The sequence below is a fragment of the Battus philenor genome, unplaced genomic scaffold, assembly GCF_028537555.1.
Source record: "Battus philenor isolate CCGP_79_NKW_IND1 unplaced genomic scaffold, ilBatPhil1.0.hap1 SCAF_2, whole genome shotgun sequence".
NCBI lineage: Eukaryota > Metazoa > Arthropoda > Insecta > Lepidoptera > Papilionidae > Battus > Battus philenor.
The window spans coordinates 8,245,261-8,270,590 of NW_027181682.1; the positions used below are offsets into that span (position 1 = coordinate 8,245,261).

General features: G+C 33.3%; 4 protein-coding genes across 6 annotated transcripts; 2 read left to right on the forward strand and 2 right to left on the reverse strand.

The window, feature by feature from the left end:
* Positions 1-1,620: 1,620 nt before the first annotated feature.
* Positions 1,621-5,791, reverse strand: LOC137921949 (2',5'-phosphodiesterase 12). Its single transcript, XM_068764752.1, has 8 exons — positions 4,830-5,791; positions 4,251-4,374; positions 3,332-3,471; positions 2,989-3,151; positions 2,568-2,856; positions 2,350-2,470; positions 2,124-2,275; positions 1,621-1,911 (listed from the first exon to the last, which is right to left on the reverse strand). Exons 1-8 carry the CDS (start codon positions 5,494-5,496, stop codon positions 1,804-1,806), a joined length of 1,764 nt encoding a protein of 587 aa, XP_068620853.1. The 5' UTR covers positions 5,497-5,791; the 3' UTR covers positions 1,621-1,803.
* A 181-nt stretch (positions 5,792-5,972) lies between these two features.
* Positions 5,973-7,105, forward strand: Sec61beta (Sec61 translocon subunit beta). Its single transcript, XM_068764754.1, has 3 exons — positions 5,973-6,100; positions 6,182-6,384; positions 6,901-7,105. The coding sequence occupies exons 1-3, from the start codon at positions 6,098-6,100 to the stop codon at positions 6,986-6,988; spliced, it is 294 nt and encodes a 97-aa protein (XP_068620855.1). The 5' UTR covers positions 5,973-6,097; the 3' UTR covers positions 6,989-7,105.
* Positions 7,106-7,132: 27 nt separating this feature from the next.
* Positions 7,133-10,306, reverse strand: fz (frizzled). Its single transcript, XM_068764753.1, has 2 exons — positions 8,976-10,306; positions 7,133-8,369 (listed from the first exon to the last, which is right to left on the reverse strand). The coding sequence occupies exons 1-2, from the start codon at positions 10,153-10,155 to the stop codon at positions 7,852-7,854; spliced, it is 1,698 nt and encodes a 565-aa protein (XP_068620854.1). The 5' UTR covers positions 10,156-10,306; the 3' UTR covers positions 7,133-7,851.
* A 4,465-nt stretch (positions 10,307-14,771) lies between these two features.
* Positions 14,772-25,111, forward strand: ida (anaphase promoting complex subunit 5 ida). 3 transcript variants are annotated; one of them, XM_068765216.1, is made up of 13 exons: positions 14,772-15,022; positions 15,092-15,168; positions 15,245-15,461; positions 15,932-16,065; positions 16,879-16,994; positions 17,062-17,218; positions 17,411-17,598; positions 18,378-18,606; positions 19,417-19,567; positions 21,631-21,828; positions 23,229-23,663; positions 24,232-24,392; positions 24,985-25,111. In XM_068765216.1, the coding sequence occupies exons 1-13, from the start codon at positions 14,896-14,898 to the stop codon at positions 25,102-25,104; spliced, it is 2,310 nt and encodes a 769-aa protein (XP_068621317.1). In that variant the 5' UTR covers positions 14,772-14,895; the 3' UTR covers positions 25,105-25,111. The 3 variants fall into 3 exon arrangements, with proteins under 3 accessions (XP_068621317.1, XP_068621318.1, XP_068621319.1); XM_068765217.1 differs by lacking the exon at positions 24,232-24,392 and having other exon boundaries at positions 24,985-25,080; XM_068765218.1 differs by lacking the exon at positions 14,772-15,022 and having other exon boundaries at positions 15,101-15,168; positions 15,288-15,461.
* The last annotated feature ends 219 nt before the right edge of the window (positions 25,112-25,330 follow it).

Sequence of the window (25,330 nt, forward strand, 5' to 3'; positions counted from 1 at the left end):
GATAATATTCCGGAAAGTTAACAACATAAAGTTTAAACGCATAACACGTACATCAGCTACGAATTCCTAAACAAACAGTTTGGTGCTCGCGAATCGGTTTAAAGGCTGACAAATTTGTAAAAAAGATTTTCGAGCCAAAAGTATGCGTACTTTTTCGAACGTCCCTTAGCCCAGTAATTAAAAGTGCCCAGATGTATGCACGAAGTTTTGACAGCAAGCAGAGGTAATACTTAACAATACAGATAACGTTCGTCATTCATTATGAAATAAAACGTTATATAGAAATATATTTCTTCTTATGTTAGGTCAAATATCATAACAGTTGGAGTAGTAACAGTCTTGAATTTCTTTATTTTGTTATTAATAACATTTACATTATGATTAATGTGAATATTATTTATTATACATTATACCGTCTAAAAACTTTCTTCCTTCCAAAGCTGAGGCAATGCTTGTGGAATCACTTATTCTCCCTATTATTGACTATGGTGACGTGTGCTATTTTGATCTGAATGCAGACCTTCTCGACAAACTAAATCGCTTTTTGAATATCTGCATTCTATCCATTTTTAATCTGCGCAAATTCGACCACATATCCTTCCCTTACCTTTTTTTTTATTCCAACCGTTACTTATCATTATTCCTACCGTTCTCGGCTGTCAGCGCTGTCGGATAGGCATCTATTTTAGCTGCCTATTCGACAGCGCCGTTTTTTGTGTGTACTAACTACACTCCCACTTAACCTGTCTATTTAACATCTCAAGTTCGTAGCCAATACACACGAAAAATACTGCTCCTCAAGCCATCGTCTACTTAGATGCCCCCCCCCCCCACAATACAGAATTCACTCTCTCCTCCTTTTCAGTACAAGCTATTTTTTTCTGGAACGCGCTCCCCTCGATATTAGGATGATCAGGAATCGTTGCGCATTTAAAGCGAATGATCGAGAGCTGTTGCTGGCAATTGGCAGAGAATGCTTTCGGCGTTGAGTTCGCCGTTATACAAAAACGTATAATAAGTTTTGTAATAAATAAGAGTGTTAATTTATTTACAGTTTTTATACTAAAATACCCCTTTTAGATGGTTACACGTCTATGTCGACACGCGGCTGTAATTACAAATAACTTTTTAAAAATTCATAAACTGACCATTAAATATTGATGTTCACTGATTAATTATAAATTATTTTGATTTCTGGTTTCAGTTTATCAATTATAAAAAAAATTCCAGCAGAAGGAAGTCTTTTTTGCCTTATTGAGAACATTTACCCAAGCAAATTTATAGCAAATTGATATCCAGAAGAGGTTACATTAATTGGCCAGTTCTGATTCGTTAAACTCCCATAGACTGGCCTATTTGATTACCTCATTTTGCGCCCGTATAGTTCCTCTATGCCTTATTAAAGGCGTCCATGACGTAGTCAAAATAAATTTTAATGTTGACAACAAAGTAATAGTTTCACCAAAGGTTAGCTTTATTTAAAATTATTTACAAGACATAAAATTCAATTTGACAACTCTTAATGAAACAAGCACTTTCGTTGTAAAAATAATAATTTCTTTTTGAAAAGTAAAATTTTTAAATAAACCTTTAATGTTACAGGATAATTATGCTCTAAAACCTAATATTTTTATTTTTATTATGTAACTTAAAGTACTAAACTTTTACCAAAGAAAACAAACGTGACCAATAAAGAATTATATTAAAATTTGATCTATACCACTATTTTGACAGTTTTAATTAAATACAAATATTGCATCAACTTCATGATCGACAAATAGACAGTACATTTTTTTGAATTCTCTAAGTAAATCGCAAATCTGAAATAATTGCTATATGATCTGATGGAAACACTATGCTAGGGAGTGCTGTATGAGCTTGTAATTCTTCTATCGAAGGGAAAGGTATTACCTGTTAAAAAAAGTGTTGAGATATATAATACTCAAAAAAACGTAAATGAGATGTCATACGAAACTCTTTACCATTTAAAAATGTTATATTCATGGAATGCTTATTACTCAAAAAAAAAGTATCCTGTTTTTAATTTAATTTTTTTTTGTAAGTATCATATTAAAGTTTCATCTGTTTTGTAGAAATAAAACAATATAAACTATATAATGTACCTGTTCAACCTCAAGATTACTTTTGTCATAAAATATATAATCCAAACAGTCTGCAAATCCAACTGTAAAATTTGTAAAAGGTGGGGTTCCACAAGCACTGCCAAGAGAAAACTCTTGAGACAGACTCAAGTTAGAAACTGCTTCACTAGGTTCTGTAAAGAAGATTGATTGCTATTATATGATTACTCAGAGTATTTCAGAATTAAATACTTTAATGTTACCTTACTTGATTGCCAATCTGGAAGGTCATTTGGTGCTTTACCAGTTGTGTACAATTGGTAAATTCCACATGATGGTGTGCTGTTAAAATCACCACACAGAATCAGAGAGATTCTTTTTCCAGGATACTGAAAATTAGATTTTTCATTTTGCTTTGTTAAATACAACTTTAATATATTTATTTATATATATATATTTGTTCTATGCATGTATGTTATGATGTACCTTTTTTAATAAGTTATCATATATTTCTTTAAGCCAGTTTATCACTATACCCCCTTGTAGAAGTCTTATGTGATCAGCATCAGGGTGAAAATACAAATGAGTATTACCAACAATAACTATTTCATTGACATTGTCTATGGATTGTAAAACAGTAGCGCTAGCTGCAGTTGACCTGTCAAGTAATCGCTCTACCAATTGTTTATTATTTTTTATTGCATCCCATATTGATTTTAAACAATCTTTTGTTTTCACAGCTTCTGCTAGTAATATTTTGTCTTCCTCTAACATCCTGCATTAATTGAAAAAAATATTTTAAAATATTATAGAGATTGTTTCTTTATAGGTTGTATGCCAAATTAAAACGACAGAAAGCTTGGTATTATTATAATAAGCATCTTAAATTGCAAATAATGTTTTTTACTTGAATCTAGATTTCCGATAAAAACAAGCCAATCCTTCTGAGACTGATTTTCCTTTTTTGTAAAATGTTCCTTGCAGGCCTTCCATCTCCAAACATTGCAATAAATTACCGTGAAATATCTTGCTATCAACTTCTTGAAGACAATATATATCAGCATTATATCCTGATTGACCAAAGACAAAATATGTACATGTATGACAAATATTACACACAACTCATGAATGTTTCAAGTACTTATACAATGGGCAGTAAATATCAATTTGTCTTTTAAAACAAATATATGTAGTATATAACATAGTCAGAAAGAGCCCAATTTTTAATTTTAAGAGTAAGCAATATTTACCTTGGAGTTCTTTTAAAATAAGTTGCTTTCTGTAGTCTATTTTTAAGGCATATGGCGGGCAATAGGGATGGAGTACATTTCTGGTAAAGTCCGAGTCGCAATATAAATCCGCCAAAATATTGTAGGAAACGCAACGGAAACTAAAAACATAAGAATACTTATATTGCTTATGAATAATATACTATTTAATCACCATAAGGTATAGTGTCTATGCATTTTAAAAGAATGTTATATACAACACATAAAAACTCATTGCTCCATTTTTCTCATTTCACAATTTAATAGAAACATGGTAGACCTAAATACCACACCCTGCATCCAACTTCTATACTTTAGATAATCAGATATGACATAAAATGCACACCTAATCTTACCAAAACAGGTCTAAAATACTTCCTGTCTAAAAGGCATTAAAAAAATTTCATTTGTTGGTATAAACCAGAGGTTCCCAGACTTTTTCTCATAGACTCTATAAAATAAGGCCAGTTCTGGTTGATTCCATGTGACATTTCTATCATATTCTTAAAAGTTGACCAAAGTATATGAAGTAATATGATAATTTGAATTGCTAACTTTCAAACTAAACTTAGTAGTTGTGTGAGTAGTAGTGTTAATCAATAGTTTTATATAAAAAAGTGATAATTTTGTATTGCATCCCTTTGCATGTCTAAACAAGTATTGTGGACAGGGACCAGTTGTATTGAAGATGTAATATGCAAGTTATCACTTATTTTTTTTATTTATTCCATTAATTAGACCTAAACATAATTTATTTTATTGTATTGAACCTTTGAAACTCTAATAGATGCATTTGAATTAAGAAATAAAATTAGATATTTGTTACATGTTTATAGAGAGCATTTAACATAAATATTATAACTATATCATAACTTTACAAAACTGAATATCAAAACTACACCTGGAATATTTTAGCCTTGAAGAAGTAAACAAATGTCTTGTTTCAAACGGGCACAGACCAGGTCCAGCTTCTACAACAGAGTCGGATATATATTCTACAGCAGGTCCAATTGAGGTGCCATTACCTGTAAATCATTATACAAAAATTCTATGAATTTCTATACATACCTTATGTACACACCAACATGTAATTATACATTAACAATATCAACATTGTACTGCAATTTTTTATATAAAAAACTTATTTCACTTGTTATGCCAAACTTGTGGGTGTATAATTTACATATTTTAACAAAATCAACTTTTAGGCTCCATGCAGATGTAACAAAACTGCTATGTTCCTTATTTTCACTATCTAAAGTTAAAATACATAATTTTTTGTTTTACAGATCAATCATTTCATTTATAAAAATATTACGATGTGATGCTTAAAGTATTAATATTTTTATATTGTTAAGAAAAGGTTTTAATAATCAGATTTAATATTGATAACTGAATTAACATTTTAATATTTGTGGAGCATCAACATATAATGATTTAAATCTGAAAACAAATAAATTTTGAAATATGAATACATTACCTGGAATACATTCTAATTTCAATTTCATTCCAACATCTTCAGTGTTTGGGACATAAGAATAATTATTGCCAACTAACATCCATTTAATATGAATGTCACTAATCCCATTTCCTTTATCATTAAAGCAGTGACCCTTAAACCATTTAAAACTTGAATGTTTCGGTAAAGTGTAGATAGTTTTAAAATTTTCAGGATAAACTGGAAATCCAACTAGTAAACTCTTCGGTAAAGTAATGTTTAAAATACATGGTGCATTAAAAACAACTTCATAGAAATTATTAAGAATTTCTAATTTAAGTGGTCCGTTCATTGTGAAAAGATCCATACACGTATGGTCACCTGATATTTCTTGATCGTTTCTATCCAATAAAGCAATTTTTATTTTGTTATTATCGACATTTGCTTTGTCTTTTTTCCCTTTCTTCTTGGTTAAATATTTTTGAACGTTTGTTTCTATACGACTGATTAATGATTGTATATTTTCATTATGTCGACGGCTAAAATTAAATTGTCGTAAGGAGTTCTCTACTTTAAACTTGAAAGAAATATCAATCTTTTCATCTCCTTGTATATACCGAAAGTAACATTTATTCGTATTCATTATACAGGTTTTTGACACTTTAATAATAGAATATTTTCGAGTTAACGAGGTAAGCCTTAAATTCATAGTACATTAAAGAAATTTAACACAATTTCTTACACAACAAGCAACGACGGCTTATCTTGTAGATAAAACTAGAAAATAAGTTTCATTAGTAAGATAATTGTATTATTATGTATATAAAAAAATATTGTATTTCATTATAAAACTAAGATTCTGTATAGTACATATTAGGTTTCCGAAGATAATTATGGTAGTTTAAGGTTATAGCGCATTATTTAACAAGTGACTGTATTTTTTTTATCGTCTATTTTCTTGTTCCAGTTTTCTGCCACTACAGTTCTGAAATAGAAAATAAATAATAATTTTATATTATTTAGAAATACCATCTTATATCTAAAAATGATAACATGTTGTGATATTAAACTCATTTATTAGGCTTATTACCATATCACTACTAATGTAGCATCTCTGTACATTAATAATAATTATACATTTATATGAAGAGACTGACAACATTGTATGACAACGTGTCAAGTGATTGTACGCGTTGCATAGCCAACTAAACTGATTTGTCCAACACGATTACTAGTATAACTTGGTGTTCGTGAAAGTTTCGTTCCTGTTATAGAATACTGTTAAGCAGATCAAAAATTTATAATATAAAATGGTGAATATAACGACTAGTACATTAAATTAAATTTATTATTCTAGTTTGTATTGAATAAAATTTAATAATTTTTAAATCTAGCCTGCCTCTCCTAGTTCAACATCTGTTGGGTCTGGTGGACGGTCACCTAGCAAAGTTTCTGCGGCCCCACGATCTTCTAGTGGTGGTACAGTACGACAGCGAAAATCAACAACCACAACAACAGCAGCCAGAAATCGTACCACTGGAGCTGGTTCTGGGGGAATGTGGCGATTCTACACAGATGATTCTCCCGGTGTAAAAGTGTAAGTGACCGCTTAATTTTTTTTTTTGAATATATTTTGTTTTCATATCCTATTCAACAAATGAATAATAAAAAAGGGTTATTTTACGATTTCAATGTGTGTGAATAAAATGAAAAATGTGCTGTCAGAAATTACTGTACTGACATTTAGATTAATTCCTTGAAGATGATGGAGATGTGAAAGAATGTAAATTAATACTAGGGTCATCCTGGAGACTGGAATTTTTAAATACAACATAACACAAGTCTACAGGGTTAACAATTTATAGGTGATTGCTCTGGCTTTATGATTTGTTGTTTGATGGATAGTTAACATCATTTTGATGGTCCACAATTTTTATGTATATGATAAAGATTGAGTATAATTATAAAGCACTTTTTTCCATGGGCATATTTTTCAGATTTTACATTATTTAATAACTGCCAGGGGTAGTTATTGAATAATATGAACTGTTAGCTATAATTGTTACTCCTTATAATTTGAAAAAATATTTAACAATTACTAATACTGTTTCAGAGGTCCAGTGCCTGTGTTAGTTATGTCTCTCCTGTTCATTGCATCTGTTTTCATGCTTCATATTTGGGGAAAATATACTAGAGCATAAAGTATGAATAGTTATAAATTGAAAAGTTTATTTGAAGAGAATGTGAGAGTGAGAAAAGTAATGAAGAAGTTAATTATGTAATCTTATTTTAAAATAAATATAAGTTTTTATTCCAAACACGTCTTTTATTTCCTATTTTGGTATAAATAAATGTGTGGAAAAGAATGAAGGGCATATAATAATTATAAAAATATTTTATTATACAGATTTAAATTTAAAACTATTATTTCATTGTTTTTTTTATTATAATGTCATTGAATTTTATTAATAGTCATAGTAATGAGATTCAATATTTTCATTTCTTAAAATTACTTATTCACAGTATTCTTAAAGATAGGAGTGTAGCAAAAAATAGATTGTATTTACATTATCAGCCTTACAATAATTAAATCCATGTTTTGTAATCTTTTAAAAAACTTGGTTTTAATTTTCTTTAAAAATATTTCTATGGAATAAAAAAAGAAGATTGAAAACAACTAATTATATGTAATTACTTATCAATAAGATTTACTATTTAATTTACCCTACAAAATGTTCTTTGTATAGTAAAACAGTTACTCCTTTTGTTGTAAGCTTATTGTTTCAGATAAAATTACTGATTGAATTATATAATCTTTACTATGTAGACATACAGTTCATTTTAAAAAATAAAATTGTAACATCAATTTTTTTTTTCAGATTCATTTTCAGTTAAAAGCTTACTTCAAATTCAAACAAGATATGATTTTTTTTAACAATTGTACTATTTGATATCATGTTTCTGAAAAGTAATTTTTGTAATATAAATTATTTAATATTCTTACAAGAACTAGTAATATATAAAAATAACTTTAAAATGTGTAGACACATAAAATGATTGCAAGTCATACATATGCTTCAACTCTTCTACCTCTTATTTTATCAAAAAATTGATGCCAAGAAACTAATGTCTTATTGGACCATATCCAAAAACTTGAAGTTATACCAACAATCATAGTCATGAGATACTTAATCATAAACATTTCAAATTTAGGTCTTTCTACTTCTTGGTGAGTAAAAGGACATGGAATTGAATAAATTGGAGTTGAGCATAAGTCTTTATGCCAAGTAATCATCCAACTGCTAAAATGTACTTGTTCATAAAATAAACAAGCTATAACAATAAGTGCAGGAACAGTGTAAAGAACACCAAATACCCCAATTCTAATCATTAATTTTTCCAACTTATCAGTTTTAGTGCCATCATGTTTCATCACAGTTCTTATTCTAAACAAGGAAACAAATCCAGCCAACAGAAATATTGTTCCCAAAACAAGGTAGGCACAAAGAGGAGCTAATACAAACACTTGAAGAGCATCAGCATCCCATAGCCCCACATAGCACACTCCAGATAATATATCTCCTGTAAAAGAATAATTTCCTATTATTGTAATTATAAAATATTGACCAATATTATGTTTTAAATTAATGCATTTACTAGAATCACTATTTAAACAACATTAAAAGTTGTATTAAATTAATATTAACATCCATATGTTGTGATAACCTTAATACACCCAGAAAAAACCCAGCTGCATTTGTATTTAAACAATTGAGTCACAAGTGTTCAGCTCAGAAATTTAAATTACCTCTTATAACCAGAGCAAATTTGTATTCTCTTACAGTAGCTACTTCACATGTGTTGTTTTTGTTTATGCAGTGGATATGTTCTACAGAAAAGCACATTAATTAGGATAGTTTCCATAATTTTCTAAGATTGAATAAATCCAAAACAATGAGTTAATTTACTTAAAAAGCATAATAATAAATCACTGATACATGCATGAGAAGAGTTAAGGTATGTCAGGCTGTAATGATATAAATGTTATATGTCAGTGGAACAAATGTAATGAGCTTTGAGTATTGGAGACTGTATATAAATGGGCTTCCTAAACAAGCAAACAAGAAATGCAAAATTACATAAAAAGAGACCTTACATAGTTAAAAACATTATAAAGATTGAACTTACCATCAATTTTTCCCATGGCTAAAATACATATGGTTTTTATGGCTGGAACAGCCCAAGCTGCCAAATGAAAATATTGTGAATTTGCTTCTATAGCCTCATGACCCCATTTCAAACCCGCGGCTAAAAACCATGTAAGTGTCAATATGACCCACCAAATACTTGAAGCCATGCTAAAAAAGTACACTATCATGAAAAGTATTGTACATGGTTCATGTTTAGTGCCTTGTGTAATTACTGATATGTTTGGTAACCTTGTGCCACTTATGGTAGGCGGGATTGGACCTTGGCAACTCACAGAATCACCTGCACTCCATCCCATGACATAGGCAGTAGCAACCATTAGGTAACAAACGGAAAGAAATATAATTGGTCGTTCAGGATAGCGAAAACGGTCAGTGTCTATGAGAAAAGTCAAAACTGTAAATAAGCAACTGACTGCACATAAAGTTGCCCATATGCCAATCCACAGTCTAGCAAAGTTCTTCTCATCTTGGCTGAAGAATATACCATTGCACGGTGCACCACAGTCATGTTCTACTTTATCACCAACTTTCAAAGAATACTCCAAATCCAAGTTGGTTGGTATTTTAAATTGAACAGGACAGACAAATCCAATATTTCTAGCACCATGTTGTTTTGTGGGGTCTCGGTCGATGTTTGCTTTAAAATCAACTTTCGAAAGCTTCGGTTCCATGGGTTTACGAGACTCTTGGGTTCCATTATTATCACCAACACAAATAATATTTTTACCGGCACTTGGAAATTTCGAACACTCTAAATGTTCCGGCCATTGAAATCCATAATAAATCATAAGTTTGTCGCAATTATTTTTTGCTGATTCACATAAATGACGGCATGGAGGAATAGGCTTCTCCAAAATTGTACACACAGGAGCATATACTGAACACAGGAAGAACTTAAGATCTGGAGAACAATTAACTTTTATTAATGATGTGAACTGTAACACTTCTTGGCTGGCGTCTAGTTGTTTAGCATGGTTCAATATATTAGGAAATATAGTTTGATTATATCTTATATGTTGACAAAGGGGTATAGTTATTGGCTCACAGCGTCCATGGTGGGGTAATGTATCTCCTTGATAAACAGTAACACGTGAACAGTCAGTTATAAGAAATAAATGTAACACGGACAGAACTAGCGAAATGTAAACAACACCCATTTTTGATCGCTTCGTGTGTAATTTTAGTTATTGTCTACATTATAGGTGCAATGCTTTTTTAAGAAATGAAAAAATGTTTTAATTTACTATACAAAAGTATATAATCATGAATTAAAAATATATACAATGAAGTAGCAAAATGTAGTCAAACGACCAGTTTATGTTTCAAAGATAACAGAGCACATTTCGTCAACTATAAATTTTTGTACTTATCTGTGCTATTATTGAGAATTTTCTTTATTGTACGATTACAGCTAACTAATAGTTCGAAACGAATAGTCCAATAATCCCATCCAACTATCATGAAATGAATTGAGTTAACGACATTTCAAGTTTTGAGTTTATTAGTTAGTATTATCTTATATTAAACTGTTACAGACCATCAAATATCTGAATATAGTTTAGTTGGCAAGCGACCGAAGTGTAAATTGATACGGCGAAGTTTAAATATGATCTGTAATAGGTCTGTATTAAAAAAATATGTATGTGGAGTTAACAAAACTTTGTCTGATGCCTTGGTGATCGTTGTAGTAACAGATATTGGATAAAACAAATAGCGATAACTCAAAATAAGCAAGCAGATAAATTGTAGAAAAAAAAATATTTTTTTATTTTAGATATGTTGTTTAGCAAATATAAAAGGAAAATTTATAGTGACGATTCATTTATTTTAAATCGATTGTGTGACTCTCGTACATTTGGTGTTGGTAATTAGGGCTATTTTGTACAAAATTTTACTTATAAAGTAAGATATAAAGTAGCTAATATTAATCGACTGCATTTACTATATTCCTAAAAACACTAATCTCATATTTTGACTATTATATATACAGAATGATTAAAAACAAGTGTAAAAATTTTAAATGGATGGATGTACAGCTCTTTTGAGGTCGGTGTCAATAATTTCAACAGATATATCAAAGGCATAGTTTTTTTTTCAAAAATTTCCCGAATGTGACTAAGAAAAATACACTAGGTAAAAGTATTTGCCTTATCTTGAAATCTTTTTCACGTTTGTATTGTAAAATCATTGCCATCTTAATAAATTATTTACGATCATAAAAAAGTAAAGAAACTCATTGCGTAGCTTAAAATGGATAGAATAACGGGAAAAGTGTTTATTAAATTGTTTACATGATTATAAAAAAATTATAATGAAGGTGTTGGAATTATATGCTTCATTAATTTCATGCACGTAAAATAGGCCTAGAGATATAAAAAACAGTTAGATTTACACGTTCTAAAAAAATAGTTTAGTGATACCTATATCGTATTTGCTTACAAAGTAACGTCTAATTTAAGGTCTAATTCAGGCTTTGAATTGACCTCTTTGTCAATCGTTTTCAACAATTGATCTCTTTTTTTACAATTGATTTATTTGGCATTGAGGCATTTGAGGAAATAAAAAAATGCGAATTATAAATGACATTATTATTAGTTAAAATCTCATCCAAACAGACGGCCACGATATCTAACACGAGCATAAAGCCTTTTTCTTAACTCAAATCGAGACATGTGCTATGCGAGCTGTTTTCTTATTTTATGGCTAAATGCAAGATTCAGCGTTTTAAAATTACTAAAACGTCGGCCTTCTGTTTATCTTATGGGCGAATGGCCTATGAATGAATAATTTTGTCGGTCCGGAGTTCACACTGCAGCTCCTTAAGGTCTTAGCGGCTATCTATTTTTGTGCGCATTATTTGACCTACTCACTGCCACTTCACTATATTGGTACAACTACGAATTTTCTTAGATCTGATTTGATCTTGAAGAGAAATAAGATTCTCGTAGAGGGCTTAGCTCTCTTCATGTTTCGTTAAACGTCTATGCCCTTGCCAATGAGGTGCAGAGTAATCGACTACATTTCTTTGCCGTAAATTTTCACTGGCAACACTCATGGGTCGCTGACTACTTATAATCCCTAGATGGGCATTTACTTAGACTTATATGTTGATGATTATGTTAACACTTAATATTGATATGAAAAAAAAAATATATACATATTTGTACATGCTGTATATAGCTATAAATCTTATACTTACTTTGTAGCATTCACACTCCATATTACTGTTGGTTACTACAGCCACAATACTTTTATGTAACATCGTTCTTGGTTTCAAATATATAATAATTTAAATTTGAACGCCGATTTAAATTTGGAGGCCATCAGTGATGTTGTCGCCGCCATACATATTACACTGTATAACACACTACACTAAGACTACTGTCATAAATAGTGTAATCTAAATCAATCTGCTTCGCATTTCAACTTTAGGTTCACATAGAAAATCAATATGGCGACAAAGGCACGTTGATGTATACCGAGAAATCGAGACGCAACACATGTAAACACATGTAACTGAACCCGCACTGACACACGAAACGCTCCCGGGAGTCACCAAACGGGGCATGGTCCCCACAGGATGGGCACGCCCGCTGCCAACTACGCTCCAGCTACTGATGTCTACCATTTCACATCACTACAGAGTAACGCTGATAGCGAAACACCCAGATCCACCTAGGAGTCCCAGAAACCCGGGCACGGCTCCCGTGTAAATTAGGCCCGTCGTCCTAGACTATCGTCAAACACGGCCGGATCACTGATCCGGAAGGGTCCTCCACACTCGCCTCTGCAGACCCGCCATAACTATCATCATCTCAATATGGTCTTTAATCTATCTCTCGATAGACACCTCATAATACAAATCAATCTACCAATTGTTTGTGCAACTTACCCGGGTAATGGGTAAGTACTAACCAACCGTCATCGTGCGCTGGTGGTACACAGGCAGTTGGACGCGATCCAGCGGGGCTTCGCGCAAAAAACTGTGAGGACCCACAGGACCGCGTCCCTGCACTCGGCCCTCATCCTTACCGGGCTGCTTCCTCTGGACCTGCGGTTCAAGAAGCAGCCCGTTTATTTGAAATAAAGCGAGGTTTCTCTCGGCATGTGGTAGGGGACCGGGAACTGGAGTTGCCGGCAAGCTTCTTGAAGCTACCACACCCGTCTGAGCAAATCGGTGTGGAGTTCTCCTGCCTGAAGGTAGGTGGTGTGAGGCTGCTCAACTTGCCACCGCGGCTGCTGATCAGGTAATTTATACCGACTGCAGCCGCATAGAAGACAAGGTGGGTGCGGCGTTCTGTGTCATGCAGGGCGTCGCACAGAAGTACAGTAAAAAACTCAAGTTGGGCGGCTTCTGTACCGTGTACCAGGCAGAGCTGCTGGCTTTAGCGAAAGGAACGAGGTACGCGGCCAGCGGGTCAGCGCAGAAATGCGCCATACTAAGCGACTCGCGATCCGCCCTTCAGACTGTCGCAAGACCTGACACCCCCTAGTGTTAAGAGTGAAAGAAAATGTTAAGAAAGCGCGAGAGAGAGAAAAGGATGTAAGTATCTTTTGGATGAAAGCGCACGCAGGAGCGGAGGGTAATGAGAGGGCGGACCAGTTGGCTAAGGACGCGACCCTGAAGAGTAAATGCAAACCTGTATATGAGGAATGCCCCATCTCATTCGTCAAGCGGCAGCTTAGAATGGAAACGCTCGACGAATGGAATAGGAGGTATGTGGAAGGAGAGACGGCTTCGGTAACGAGGATATTTTTCCTGAATGCTACGCAGTCTTATCGCGTGCTCCACAAGGTCGGAGTGAACGTGGTCTTGGCCCAGCTCTTCACGGGGCACGGGGGGTTCTCTGAGTACCTTCACAGGTTTAAGCTCAAGGAGGACCCCCCGTGCTACTGCGTACCAGGCGTGGGCCGGACCGTGGCCCACCTTGTGGCCTATTGTCCCGCACATGCAGTGCTTTGGAAACGGAAGTAAAGCTAAAAGTAGATTTAGAGAGCATCGCCTTAATGATGAGTGACGACAACCTTCGCCCATCATTCCTATCGTTTGCTCGCAGGGTGGTGAAAAGTGCTGTTAAAAGGAATAAAACAGAAAAGACAAACAGGTAGCAAATATGAAATTAACTGTACAAATAAAAGAACTAGTCAAATAATAATAGAATAGACAACTAAGTGTAGTAATGTATTAAAAAAGTAAAACCCAAGAAAAGAAAAATAAAAAATAGGATAAGTAATAAAATAAAGAATAAATAATGCCACCTAAGAGTAATAAGATGATGGAAGGAAGGCGATGAAAGCAAGAAGGAATGAAAGAACAAAATGAAAGATATTGTGAAGGAAAAAAGGTAAGAATAAAAGAAATTGAGAAGTATAAAAGAGAGTGAAGAATAAAGATAAAATTTTGAAAAATTTAGTTGTAAACAAAGACCCTGAACCCAACAAATTAGGGGTACGAGAGGCCTCCAACAGCGAGGGCCAAAAATAAAACCGTCATCGTGCAAGAATCTTACCACGTGAGGCCTGTGACCGTTTTACCAATCAGTCACAGCACAACACGGCTCCACCTTTGTACATCTCACGCGTGCACTCCGTGCGCCAACATGTAACTCACCTCCGCCCGTCAATCGCGTATATTGAAATATTATATTATATTGAAATCATCATTTATTTTATATGAAATATTATGACATCTTTACATGTAATGTTCCATAACACGGCCTTCGACTTGACAGAATACTAATCGATATGTTCGCTTTATTGCAACAAAACGAATTCTTTGACATTAATGATAATCGTGACACTTGGCTTTCAGTTTGGCACCGCAAACTAAAACCCAACTGTCACAATAATTTAAAAACAAAGTCTACTTTGGTTAACACTTAGTATTAAGCATTAACATGGATATCGGAGAAAATTTAGATTTTAGTAAATTAATAAATGTTAAGGGTAATGTTGATAATATTACACCCCATAAAATAGCAGTCGTAGCTTTTATCCGAGAATATGGTTTACTAAAAATAGAAGGTAAGTATATTTACGGTTAGTATGTTTTAATTACAAGCGTCATAATAATTAAAAATAATAATCTTTCAGCTAAGGATATGATTGATTGCACAATGGCTCCGAAATATAGAAAAGATTTTGGCATATTAGCTCTCAAACTAATACAGGTATTTTTAATGAATTATGCATATTAATCAAAACAGAAATATTATAAATCAATTAAACTTATTTTACTGTTCTCAGTGTCCAGATATGGAATTTAAAGATTTAGAAACACTTCTTACAGATGGTAGATATAATTTATTAAGTGTACACTTGGAAAATTTCTGTGTTCGGCTACAGAATATTCATGTCAATGGTATTAGTGCTTTAATGGATTGTGTAAATTCTACTAACGATAAGCTAATGATCGACCAGAGTGAGACAAACCCATGTGCTATCACCAGATGCAGTATTTTAGGTATGTGTACTTTTTGTATTTTCTATTATTAATTTACAAAAAAGTTTAAAGTTCTTTGTAATACATTATCCAAAGCTGAACTCTATAGGCCTATCTTGGTTTAATCACTATTTTGTAGACCAAGAGCATGTAGTCTGAAGGAACTCGTGTTTCTGTTCATCATTCAATATAGGCTGCTGTACCTCAAGTTCATCTCATATCTTTTAATTTGTGTGTGTCTGTTTCATGTAAGTCTGCATTCCATGTATATACTCAGATACTTTGCATTGTTGCACTAAAATAGAAGAATTATCATTATCATAATTAGCTGTAGAATGTTTATTGCAGGATGTAAGCCTACCTATAGATTTCCATTAACACTGGTGGGAAGCAGCTTGTATACAGTGTTTTTGGAAAAATTTAACTTATTGAAATTAGAGTTCATTGTAAATAAGTAATAGCATATCAAAAGTATGTTTCTATCTTTTAAGGTTTTTACTTGCGGCGGATAATATTACATTTGGATAAACTTAGTTTTGTACAAGTGGCATCATTGTACAAATCTTTTTGCCTTTATTATCAAAAAGGTAGACCGGGGTTTATGATGAGATCCTTAAGTAAAGAGGTAAAGAGTAGTTTTTTTACTTTTGAATCTTTGAGTATGATAGTTATTGACCAAGTTAGAAGATTAAGTTGAGTAAAAGTTAAATATTTTGTGTTAACATGAAAAATTATTTTGTACTACTATCTGATGTCTTAAGATTTTATGTAATATTATGCATGTATTAGGTTTCTGCACAAGTTTTAAATGGTATTTACTTAATATTGGGTTTTATTATTGGCAGCGAGTATTACAAGTCAGTACAATATGAATACAAAAAAATATTATTACAAAGCAAGTCTGGCCATCATGGCGATCATTGGTGGTAGCCTATGTCAGGCAGTGAATGTATTTGTTGATGTGATGATGATGATTATATATCATTAGTTAAACAATACTTTTCTAATTAGATTAGTTTTTAGGAATAAATTATGTACTGACACAAATTTTTACCTTAAACTATCTTCTTAAGGAAAAAATTATGGTGATAGAAGTTTTTGATCTTAGATTATGGATTCCTTATCATTTTGAATAGCAGAGCTACTGGAATCTGGGGCCATGTTTTTTTGTTGGTTATTATATAAAAATCTTGTTATATTATGATAGTGGTGGGGTGTGGCAATATTCAATTCGCTTAGCATGTGGGTAGGCGCGCGCAGTTTCAATGTGTTCAGAAGGTGCAGTTGCTCGTCGTCCCTGAATATTTTTTCTTAGCTACCTCGTATGGCAACCTCGGCAGAAAAAGGTGGGAAGTATTCTATACGCCATTACCACCACGGCGTAGTAGTAATAAATATATTAATACCCAATTTTTAATATATTTTTTTTCAATTACAGAAACTCAATAATATGGAACAAAGTATTGGAGGTACATCATCAATATCACCTGTTCATCTAGAAGAATCAAAATCACATGAAGTTTTTATGAGAATGAATGCTATAGAAAGAGACAAGTAAATATAACAAAAGATGCCAATAAGATTTTTTTTTTCAAAATAATGTTTTATTATTTTTTAACAGTTTAGAAGAATGTCGATGGTCACGGAAACAAGCCGAATTGTTCACTGCTCAACAAGCAAATTTATTACAAATTAATGAAAGAAAAGCAATGCAACCTAAACAACTACAGAGAACTATAATGCAAATTATTAATGATATACCAGATTATTCGGATGTAGTAAGTAATTTTATTGAAATAAAAGTTACTTGAGCGGAGAAGCTTTATCTTAAAAATTAACTCTTCTATATCTTGTTTTTAACTAATAAATAATATATTCACTAAGATAAAAGTTTGAGAGGAAATCAATAATAATATTACTTAATTAAATATACATGTAATATCTAAATGAACCAATGTATCTTTTTTCAGCATTTTTTAAGTTTCTTAAATTGTAACCGGATGAAAGAGTTTTGCGGAGCACAAGATTCCCTATACAACTGTTTTGATAGAACTGTTTTCAACACATGCGGGAATATGAATGGCAGTATTGATAGAAATAAGAATTTTAGATATGCAGCTCTTAACCGAGCTGCTATGCACACACAATTTGGACACTTGTAAGTTTAATGTCAGTTATTTTTATTTTAAGACAATAGTCCTGGTTACCATATTTGTAGAAAATCATTAGAGCCATTGGGTACTAACGAATAGGATGTTTTTTTTTTAAAAAAAAACTAGCATGTATGTATAAATTACCTTTCAGTCTGCTCATATAAATGATGTTCATACTACACGGTTTTTTAATAGAGGGCCGGATACACCGCTATATAGTAAGCTAGCTATAAGGAAACATACTCTCGTCTAAAATATCGCAATAATGAAGATGAAATTCTTTGTCCAATGGATGTTGCTGGTGATGACATACGTATCCGAGACTAGGTCGCTTACGATGGGCCTCATAAAAAGGCTCAAAGTTACCCAGAGAGTAATGGAGAGAGCTGCGCTCGGAGTTCGCTGCGAGATCGAATCAGAAATGAGAAGATCCGCAAATTAACCAATCACCGAAGTAGCTCGAAGAATTGCTCATCTGAAGTGGCGGTGCACTGAATTGCCAAGCGGCGAAAGGTTCCCGAATGGCGACAACGGGCCGATAGAAGCGGCGTGGGCAGGCCTCCCCAATAAGTGGACCGACGACATAGTTATGGTCACGGGAAATCGCTGATTTTGGTTACTTGTTGTTATTTAATTTTCTGTGGTATTTTTCCTGCAAATGTTTGTCAGGTAATTTTGACAAATATTGGCGTCCCGTATACAATAATACTTTGCTTAAAGATATAGAATCTCTTTCTATGCCTGAGGTTCTCTGCTTCTGAAATGTCTTATTTTTCAATTTTAGGGCAGTGGCAATGGAAGGTGTGCACGAAGCTTTAGGCGCGGCGCAGGAGTCGGCTGACACAGCGTGCCTGGCACACGCAGCGGCGTGGGGAGCGTTGGCGGGCGGGCGAGCTCGTCGCGCAGCATTACTTGCTAAAGTACCAAGAGCTCCTCGCATCGCAGCCGCCGCCGCCCAACTTAGGGCGCAACAGGCCGCTGTCAATGCAGAACCGCCAGCTGAAGTGTTTCAGGTATTTTCATTAATGCACCTAACATTTTTTTTACTGTTGATGTAGATACGTTCTTTGTAAAAGTATACAAAAAATAATGTTAAAAAATCTTGTTATATAAGATAAATTTGGGGATATGTTTCACAAGTTTAAAAAATCACGAAAGATGAAAAAACTTTAATTTTTTCCAAAAAACAGGACAAAAAGTAATATTTACAATCCATGTTACAAAAATATTTAAAAAACAAATCAAACCAAAAGTATAAGCACAAAAAAATACAAATTGGATATACAATTGGAAAAAAATCATAGTTAATTGATAATAAGCGTGCACTTTTACTAGGGACTGAACCAAAAATGTTATTATCAATAAATACGTCAGATTGCAGATGACTAGCACAACTGTCAGGTTTGATGAACTTCCTTCTTACTTTCCTAGCGTTTTGTTGCTATATAGATAAGTTTCTGAAAGCCTTCAAAAAGTATTAAAAAAATTGCAAGGATTCATTGAGGAGCAAAAAAATCGTATAGAAAAGTGTACTTATTTATAACGCTGGACTGTTTTATTTCAAAATCGTGTAAAAAAAGTTGGGTTTTAAGATTTACATAAAAGTAAGTCCACCAACTAAGGGTACTAGTCGCCACATTAATAGCGATAGGTTGTTGATCCTGAGATTCCTGATATTTATCATATCAAGACGATTTTTTTTTTCAAATGTCTATCAATAATGTTTATTTGTATATGTTTAGGATATGAAAAAGAACGTAGGAAAACTAAACTAGGAAATATTTAAAACTACAAAATTTTAATCCGAGCAATGTTTTCCGCAGATTATAAAGCAAGGTGACACCCTAAATTACCACCATTCAATGATCGACCTGACAATGGCTGGCTTAGCAAATACTGCAGCACTATGGTCATTGTATGGCAAAACTGAAATGGCTTCAATATCTTGTCAACTCCTTCTTAATCTCAATACAAGTAAGTTTAAAATATTTTACTTTACAGGTGAATCTGTCTCACTTATAGAGGTCTTTAAAAATACGATAAATATGTACGCAATTAGAAACATAACACGTTTATCAAAATAAGTTTAAGAAAATATTATATTATCGATATAACAACTTCTTATGTTATTTCCGTATCAACAATTTTTGGTTTACTACTTAAAGGAAAATTGTTAAGTTTTCGTTTAGAAATGAGGAAGTACAGGAAACTTCTTTGTGACTGTTTTTATGAATTAACTGTAATTAGCTTGAAGCTGAATAGAATACGAGTTACTAGAACAATGATAAAATAGTAAAGATTTACTCCAGGTCATTTAATTAAAATAAGAGTCCCTTTAAATTTAAGAATAAGTGAAATGAAATAGTATAAGTGAATAGTCGCTTATAGAGGTATAAGTAAGTAGTAATCTCACTTAAAGAGGCTCACACACGAAATGTGAATGTCACTTACACAGTTTTTATTTTTCTCGCTTATAGTAGTTCCTGGGCTTTAGAAAGGTAAAATGACAGAACCGGGCAAATAGAGTATTTTATTAACACTTTGACATACAAAAAAATGTGCATCAACACATCTGAAAGATACCACTTAAATTGAATTGTCAGGCACACCAATGATCTCTCATGGACAAGCTCAGAATCAGTATCTTATGTTTAAAATTACATTGTTGCATAAGATTTAATAAAGTTCATAAAGTATAGTGTTAACTTACAATAATTTAGTAATATTAACCTTAACCTACGATTTAGATTCGAAGATGTCGGGCCGAAATCATATACAAACTTACCCAGCGTTTAGGTTATCACAATAACCGTAAGCGGCCTATAGCCGTAATATTTACGTTTGTCCGATTAGCGTAAGCGGGTTCTGCCCGTCACTGTAGGTTAAGGGGTTAAAGAATAATACTGATAGTTTTGTAAGATGTGAAACATTCATGAGAAGTTGTTTCTCTTCTTCTATAATGCTACATAAATGGCACCTTTTTGTAGGATGATGGTTTTCATTTGTTGCAGGAAACAAAAAAACGTTGGAAAAATGTGCCCAATGCTTTGCTTGCAATCTAGTTAGGCATTCATCTCGCGACCGTCTCAATATTCAGCAATACTTTTTTTATCTGTTTGTGGATGCGACTTTACTTATCAGTGCTATAGGGGAGGAGGGGTTGGAGAATGCATCTGTAAGAATCTGGACATAACACCACCAATACACAATGGGTGGTGTTTTGTACAGATTCCTCGAAATAATAATACACTGCCTTTGCCAAAGATAGTTCTCTACGAACAAGAATCGTCAGTCTATAAATTGCACATGAAATACGCGACGAGTCGGGGCCGTCATTTGATGTTAAAGTCAAAATAGCTATTGCAGTGTATGCGCAACCCGACTACGACATTCGCGCACCGATCGTGACAGTTTGCGGACATTGTTCCGTCGTTGTTGCTCGGTGTTCCGTCTGCGCTATCATTTATTATAATAGTAAAACTGTGTTTCATTGACACAAGGAGACGCGAAACATTACAACTATGTTATGAGATCATTACAATCGTTAGCTTAATATCAAGTTTACGTTAGTTCGTAACGTTCAGTGCAGTTCAGTTTTTTTGGATGATTGAATTAACAAAATTATCCTTTGTCCTCAAAATTAATAGAATTTCATTCGCAAACATCTTTATCGGTAACATATATCATAAAGATAAAATTCATCTAGTCAACATTGGAACTTTTACAGGACTCTTATTGACGGTCGACTTTGACTCCTCTGGTTCGTATGGAGTCATAGTTGTGGAGAAGAAGCAAGAATAAACGCTTCGATAACACACCTTTTAAAAAAGTTTAACAAAAGCGTTTTAGGTATATTTACTTTCTGTGAGATGTAGTCTAAATTAAAACAAAATAATCAAGCGGTATCATTGCCAAGGATACTTCTCATTTTTAAAATAGTTTAATTCCGTTTTCAAGAAATGATAAATATTGATGATACCTTATAGCGAATAAAAATTCGTATTTATTATTTTAGTAAGTATGAATGAATTTTGCAGAGTGCAGCGTGGGCTCGAGTAGCGTGTGGCAGTGGTCAGAGGCGTGCGCGGTCGCGGGCGCGGGCGCGGCGAGCGTGGCGGCGTGGCGCGGGGAGGGCGGGCTGGCGGCCGCGCTGCTCTCGCATCTGCACCACCTGCCGCACCCGCCGCTGCGTGCCGTTGCTGCTAGGCAGCGCGCTGCCGCGGCGCTGCGAGCAGGTCAGGATGCCCACGAATTACAAAAAATTAATCATTACTAACTAAAAAGTTTATCTATTTACTTCACTTGCTTCACGCAACAAATGCGAGTGACGCTGGAAAGAGTATGTCAACAAGCAAGTTTTATGAGCATCTCGACAAAATGTTATGTTATGTTTTATATAGAGTTATATATATCCTTACAGTTATTTATGAATTTATTTTTGAGCACAATTATTTATTTATATATACTCAATATTCCGTATGTTCTATATTCTAAGCGACGTTACTAAACACGAAACACAACGACACTACTTACATGTTTGTTTCTTAAGTCATTGATTTTAAGTTTTTATAAAAGTATTATGAAGTTTAGCAAATAGAATAAATTGCAATACTTATACGGCCACTAGCCAAAGATGATGTTAATCATATTTATATTTTGTATGCGTTCAGCGGCCATAATACATTTACGTGTTTATTTTTGTTTTACGCGGGGGAACGGCTTCGCATAGTTGCCATTGCCGTGGCAAAGAAAAGTTATGTTGTACTTGCACCTAGAAGATGTTTCTCCATCATCTCTATAAGAGCTGTGTTTCCCAGCTTTTTTTGTGCCATGTCCCACTTTAGCCAACAGAACGCTGTAAACTACTATAGAAGTTGCGATGGGCCATTCAGGTGTGAACAACTGAGTTATTTTGTGTGATTTTAAACGTTCTCCCGCACTCTTACTCGACGTCGCCAAATGTATATATTTTGGTCTCGTCAAACGAAAATATACTTTATAATTACTAACCGTATTTATTTAAGAATTTGCTTTTTTCGTTAAATTTTGCAAATCTAAAATTGCATTTAAATGGTCTGGAGCGAAATATACCCGTGTCGAATTTGTTTCCACCCGTAACAATCAAATAACTCCCCCTCGGAGCGTCGGCAGCAGCATCTTGGCTTTGAATGTTTCATACATCTTCCCCCGCCACGCTGCCCCGTATTGGCAGAGGCCATGGACACCAACAGACTGTTTATTTATGTGCCTCTTAACATGAAAACGAGCTGCCCGTGAACAAACACTTTAGAGGTTTCATAAATGGGTGTCAGACTTGAAAATTTCTACAACTAAAACCTCGTTAACAAGATTAAAACATATATACTAAAACAAGACAAAAAAAATATATACAAAAGCTTCTGTATTAAGAATGTTGAGTATCAATACTAAAAGGCCGTGTGTCTTAGACCAAAGACAATGGGAAAGTGAGCGTAGAAATGGTTAAATGCATATATTTGGACTAGGCCGTTACCTATAGAGAAGTATTGCAAAAGATGGAGAAATATTAACATTTGTTTTAGCGTAGTTTCAAATCGTGATAATACATGAAATAAGGTTTTTTATTTTTATAATATTACTAATGATACTATTTTAGGTAAATGGGAAGAAGCCGAATTAAATATACGACAACTTGCATCTTTCGATCGGTGGGAGAGTCAATTGTTGAAAGCAGAGATGTTTTTCCTCAAGGGAGATGCTATGGATGCTTTAGAGACGCTGCAGGATATTTTAAACTTTTGCAAAACTGAGGATGACAGTCTTCACTTTGCATCCCTCAGACTAAAGGCAATGATACTAATGTCGCAAGCACAGCTATCGTATAGCGTCAGCCAATCCACTAACATTCTTCTGTTAAACGAAGCATTATCGTGGGCGAAGAAATATCATTTACACTATCTAGCTGGTACCGTTGAAATGCACATTGCAAACGTACAATTACATCTGGGCTGCGCTAAAAATGCATTAGTGCTTGTGAGGAGAGTTCTGCCTTTGATAATGGCACACGGAAGCGCATATGACATGGCTAGAGGTAATATTATTGCTCTTTTAAACAGTATAGTGTATATATTCCCGTCATTAGTTTCATGATACTACTGATGCAATTATTAAACATGTTAATTTTATGCACATTATTGCAAAAAGTATATTTGCATTGTTGACTTATATTCAGCTTAGTGATTCCATCTATTTAGGTTTCCATCATAATTATCCGATTCCAACAATAGGCTCTACATAGAGATGTATTGTTACAGAAATTATTGCAAATAAAAATTACTACAAGTAGAGTAGAATATACAAACATGATTATATAGACTTGTGTTCATTCACATATAATAGTATTTAGATATAATGTGACGTCAATGAAACTTTAGACGCGATATTATTCAAGTGGCACTATTTATCCAAAAGAGTCATTTATTTTATTGTCCTGTTGCAATATGTTACTTATAGTTAATGTTTAGATTTTTTTAACATGGAATGGAGATTACTTCAGATAGATTGTATTTGATTGAATTGATTCGGCTGAAGGTACACAATCTGGTGTGTTTTATAACCTATAAAACTGGATATGACTGTATAAAAACGTTACTTTTTAGGATTATTACTTTATACTAAATGTCGTATTGCTACCGCACCACTGACTGGTGAGGCCCGTGTGCAAGTTTTTCAATCGTGTTGTGAAGCTCTTGAATCGGTAAAAGAAAATTTTTGTAAAATTGGAGCACAAGTGAGGTTATTACAGACATGGTATATACAGGTATGTATAATTAAGTAAAAGTTAAAACTAAAAAAATTATACATGATGGCTTTCGAACTTTTTTATATTATGCAATTCAACTAAAATCTTTTTTTGTTTCGATAGTTCTCTGTTATTATATAAGAATAAAAGTGAATAGGAATACCTACGCGATTAAAAAAAAATAAGGTTAATAAGTTGTATTTATAAAGTATTATCTTCTTCTTCTTCTTTCCCTTTTCCCTTTATTTGGGGTCGGGTCTCCTTATCAATTTGCGCCAGGCCACTCTATCCTGGGTTGTCCCTGCATCAAGTTGAAGGGTTTCCAGTTCCTTTCTGATATTAGACCACCACGTAGCTTTTGGACGCCCTCTCCCTCTTGGGAATTCTGGGAGGCTTAAGGCAGTTTTTATATTTATATTAAGTATTATAAATATTTCAAAAATTTATTCATTGTCACATTCAAGAAATCATCGATATAAAGCTAAACTGTAGCTATGTTGTTCATTTGTTCAATATATAATGTATATATTGCAAATGAACGATAGTTATGTTCTTCATTTGCAATATATACATTATTATGCCATGTAATGCGCAATTCATTTTATTACAGGCACAATTATACAATGATGTGGGCAATATAGCAGCAAGAAACCAATGTGCATGGATGTATAGACAATTAGAAACACAAAATCCAGTAGACCTTTCAAATATGTTACATATTATGTATTAAAATATTAAAATTGGTGTGTGTTTATTTATTCTATATCATGCAAAACGTTTCTTACAAGGTTTCCTAAAGTTGAATATGTATGTTAATGCTAAAGAATATGTTTTGGTGGGTTTGTCTTAGGTATCCTATCGGTTAAAATTAGTTCTTAATTTTAAAAACGTACATAATTTATTTTGGTTCATGTTTCAAAATCTGCACAAAACTATAAGTTTATTAAATTAAAACC

Bases quoted from the DNA above. Each gene is read 5' to 3' on its own strand.
- LOC137921949 (XM_068764752.1), bottom strand. From the start codon at position 5,496: ATGAATTTAAGGCTTACCTCGTTAACTCGAAAATATTCTATTATTAAA. The intron at 3,472-4,250 runs GTGTAGTTTTGA...TTATGTTTTTAG, and splicing joins TCAAGGCTAAAATATTCCAG to TTTCCGTTGCGTTTCCTACA. The intron at 2,471-2,567 runs GTACATCATAAC...TCTAATTTTCAG, and splicing joins ATGATAACTTATTAAAAAAG to TATCCTGGAAAAAGAATCTC.
- Sec61beta (XM_068764754.1), top strand. The intron at 6,385-6,900 runs GTAAGTGACCGC...ATACTGTTTCAG, and splicing joins GATTCTCCCGGTGTAAAAGT to AGGTCCAGTGCCTGTGTTAG.
- fz (XM_068764753.1), bottom strand. From the start codon at position 10,155: ATGGGTGTTGTTTACATTTCGCTAGTTCTGTCCGTGTTACATTTATTT. The intron at 8,370-8,975 runs GTAAGTTCAATC...ATTCTTTTACAG, and splicing joins AGCCATGGGAAAAATTGATG to GAGATATATTATCTGGAGTG.
- ida (XM_068765216.1), top strand. From the start codon at position 14,896: ATGGATATCGGAGAAAATTTAGATTTTAGTAAATTAATAAATGTTAAG. The intron at 15,023-15,091 runs GTAAGTATATTT...ATAATCTTTCAG, and splicing joins TGGTTTACTAAAAATAGAAG to CTAAGGATATGATTGATTGC. The intron at 19,568-21,630 runs GTAAGTTTAAAA...TGAATTTTGCAG, and splicing joins CCTTCTTAATCTCAATACAA to AGTGCAGCGTGGGCTCGAGT.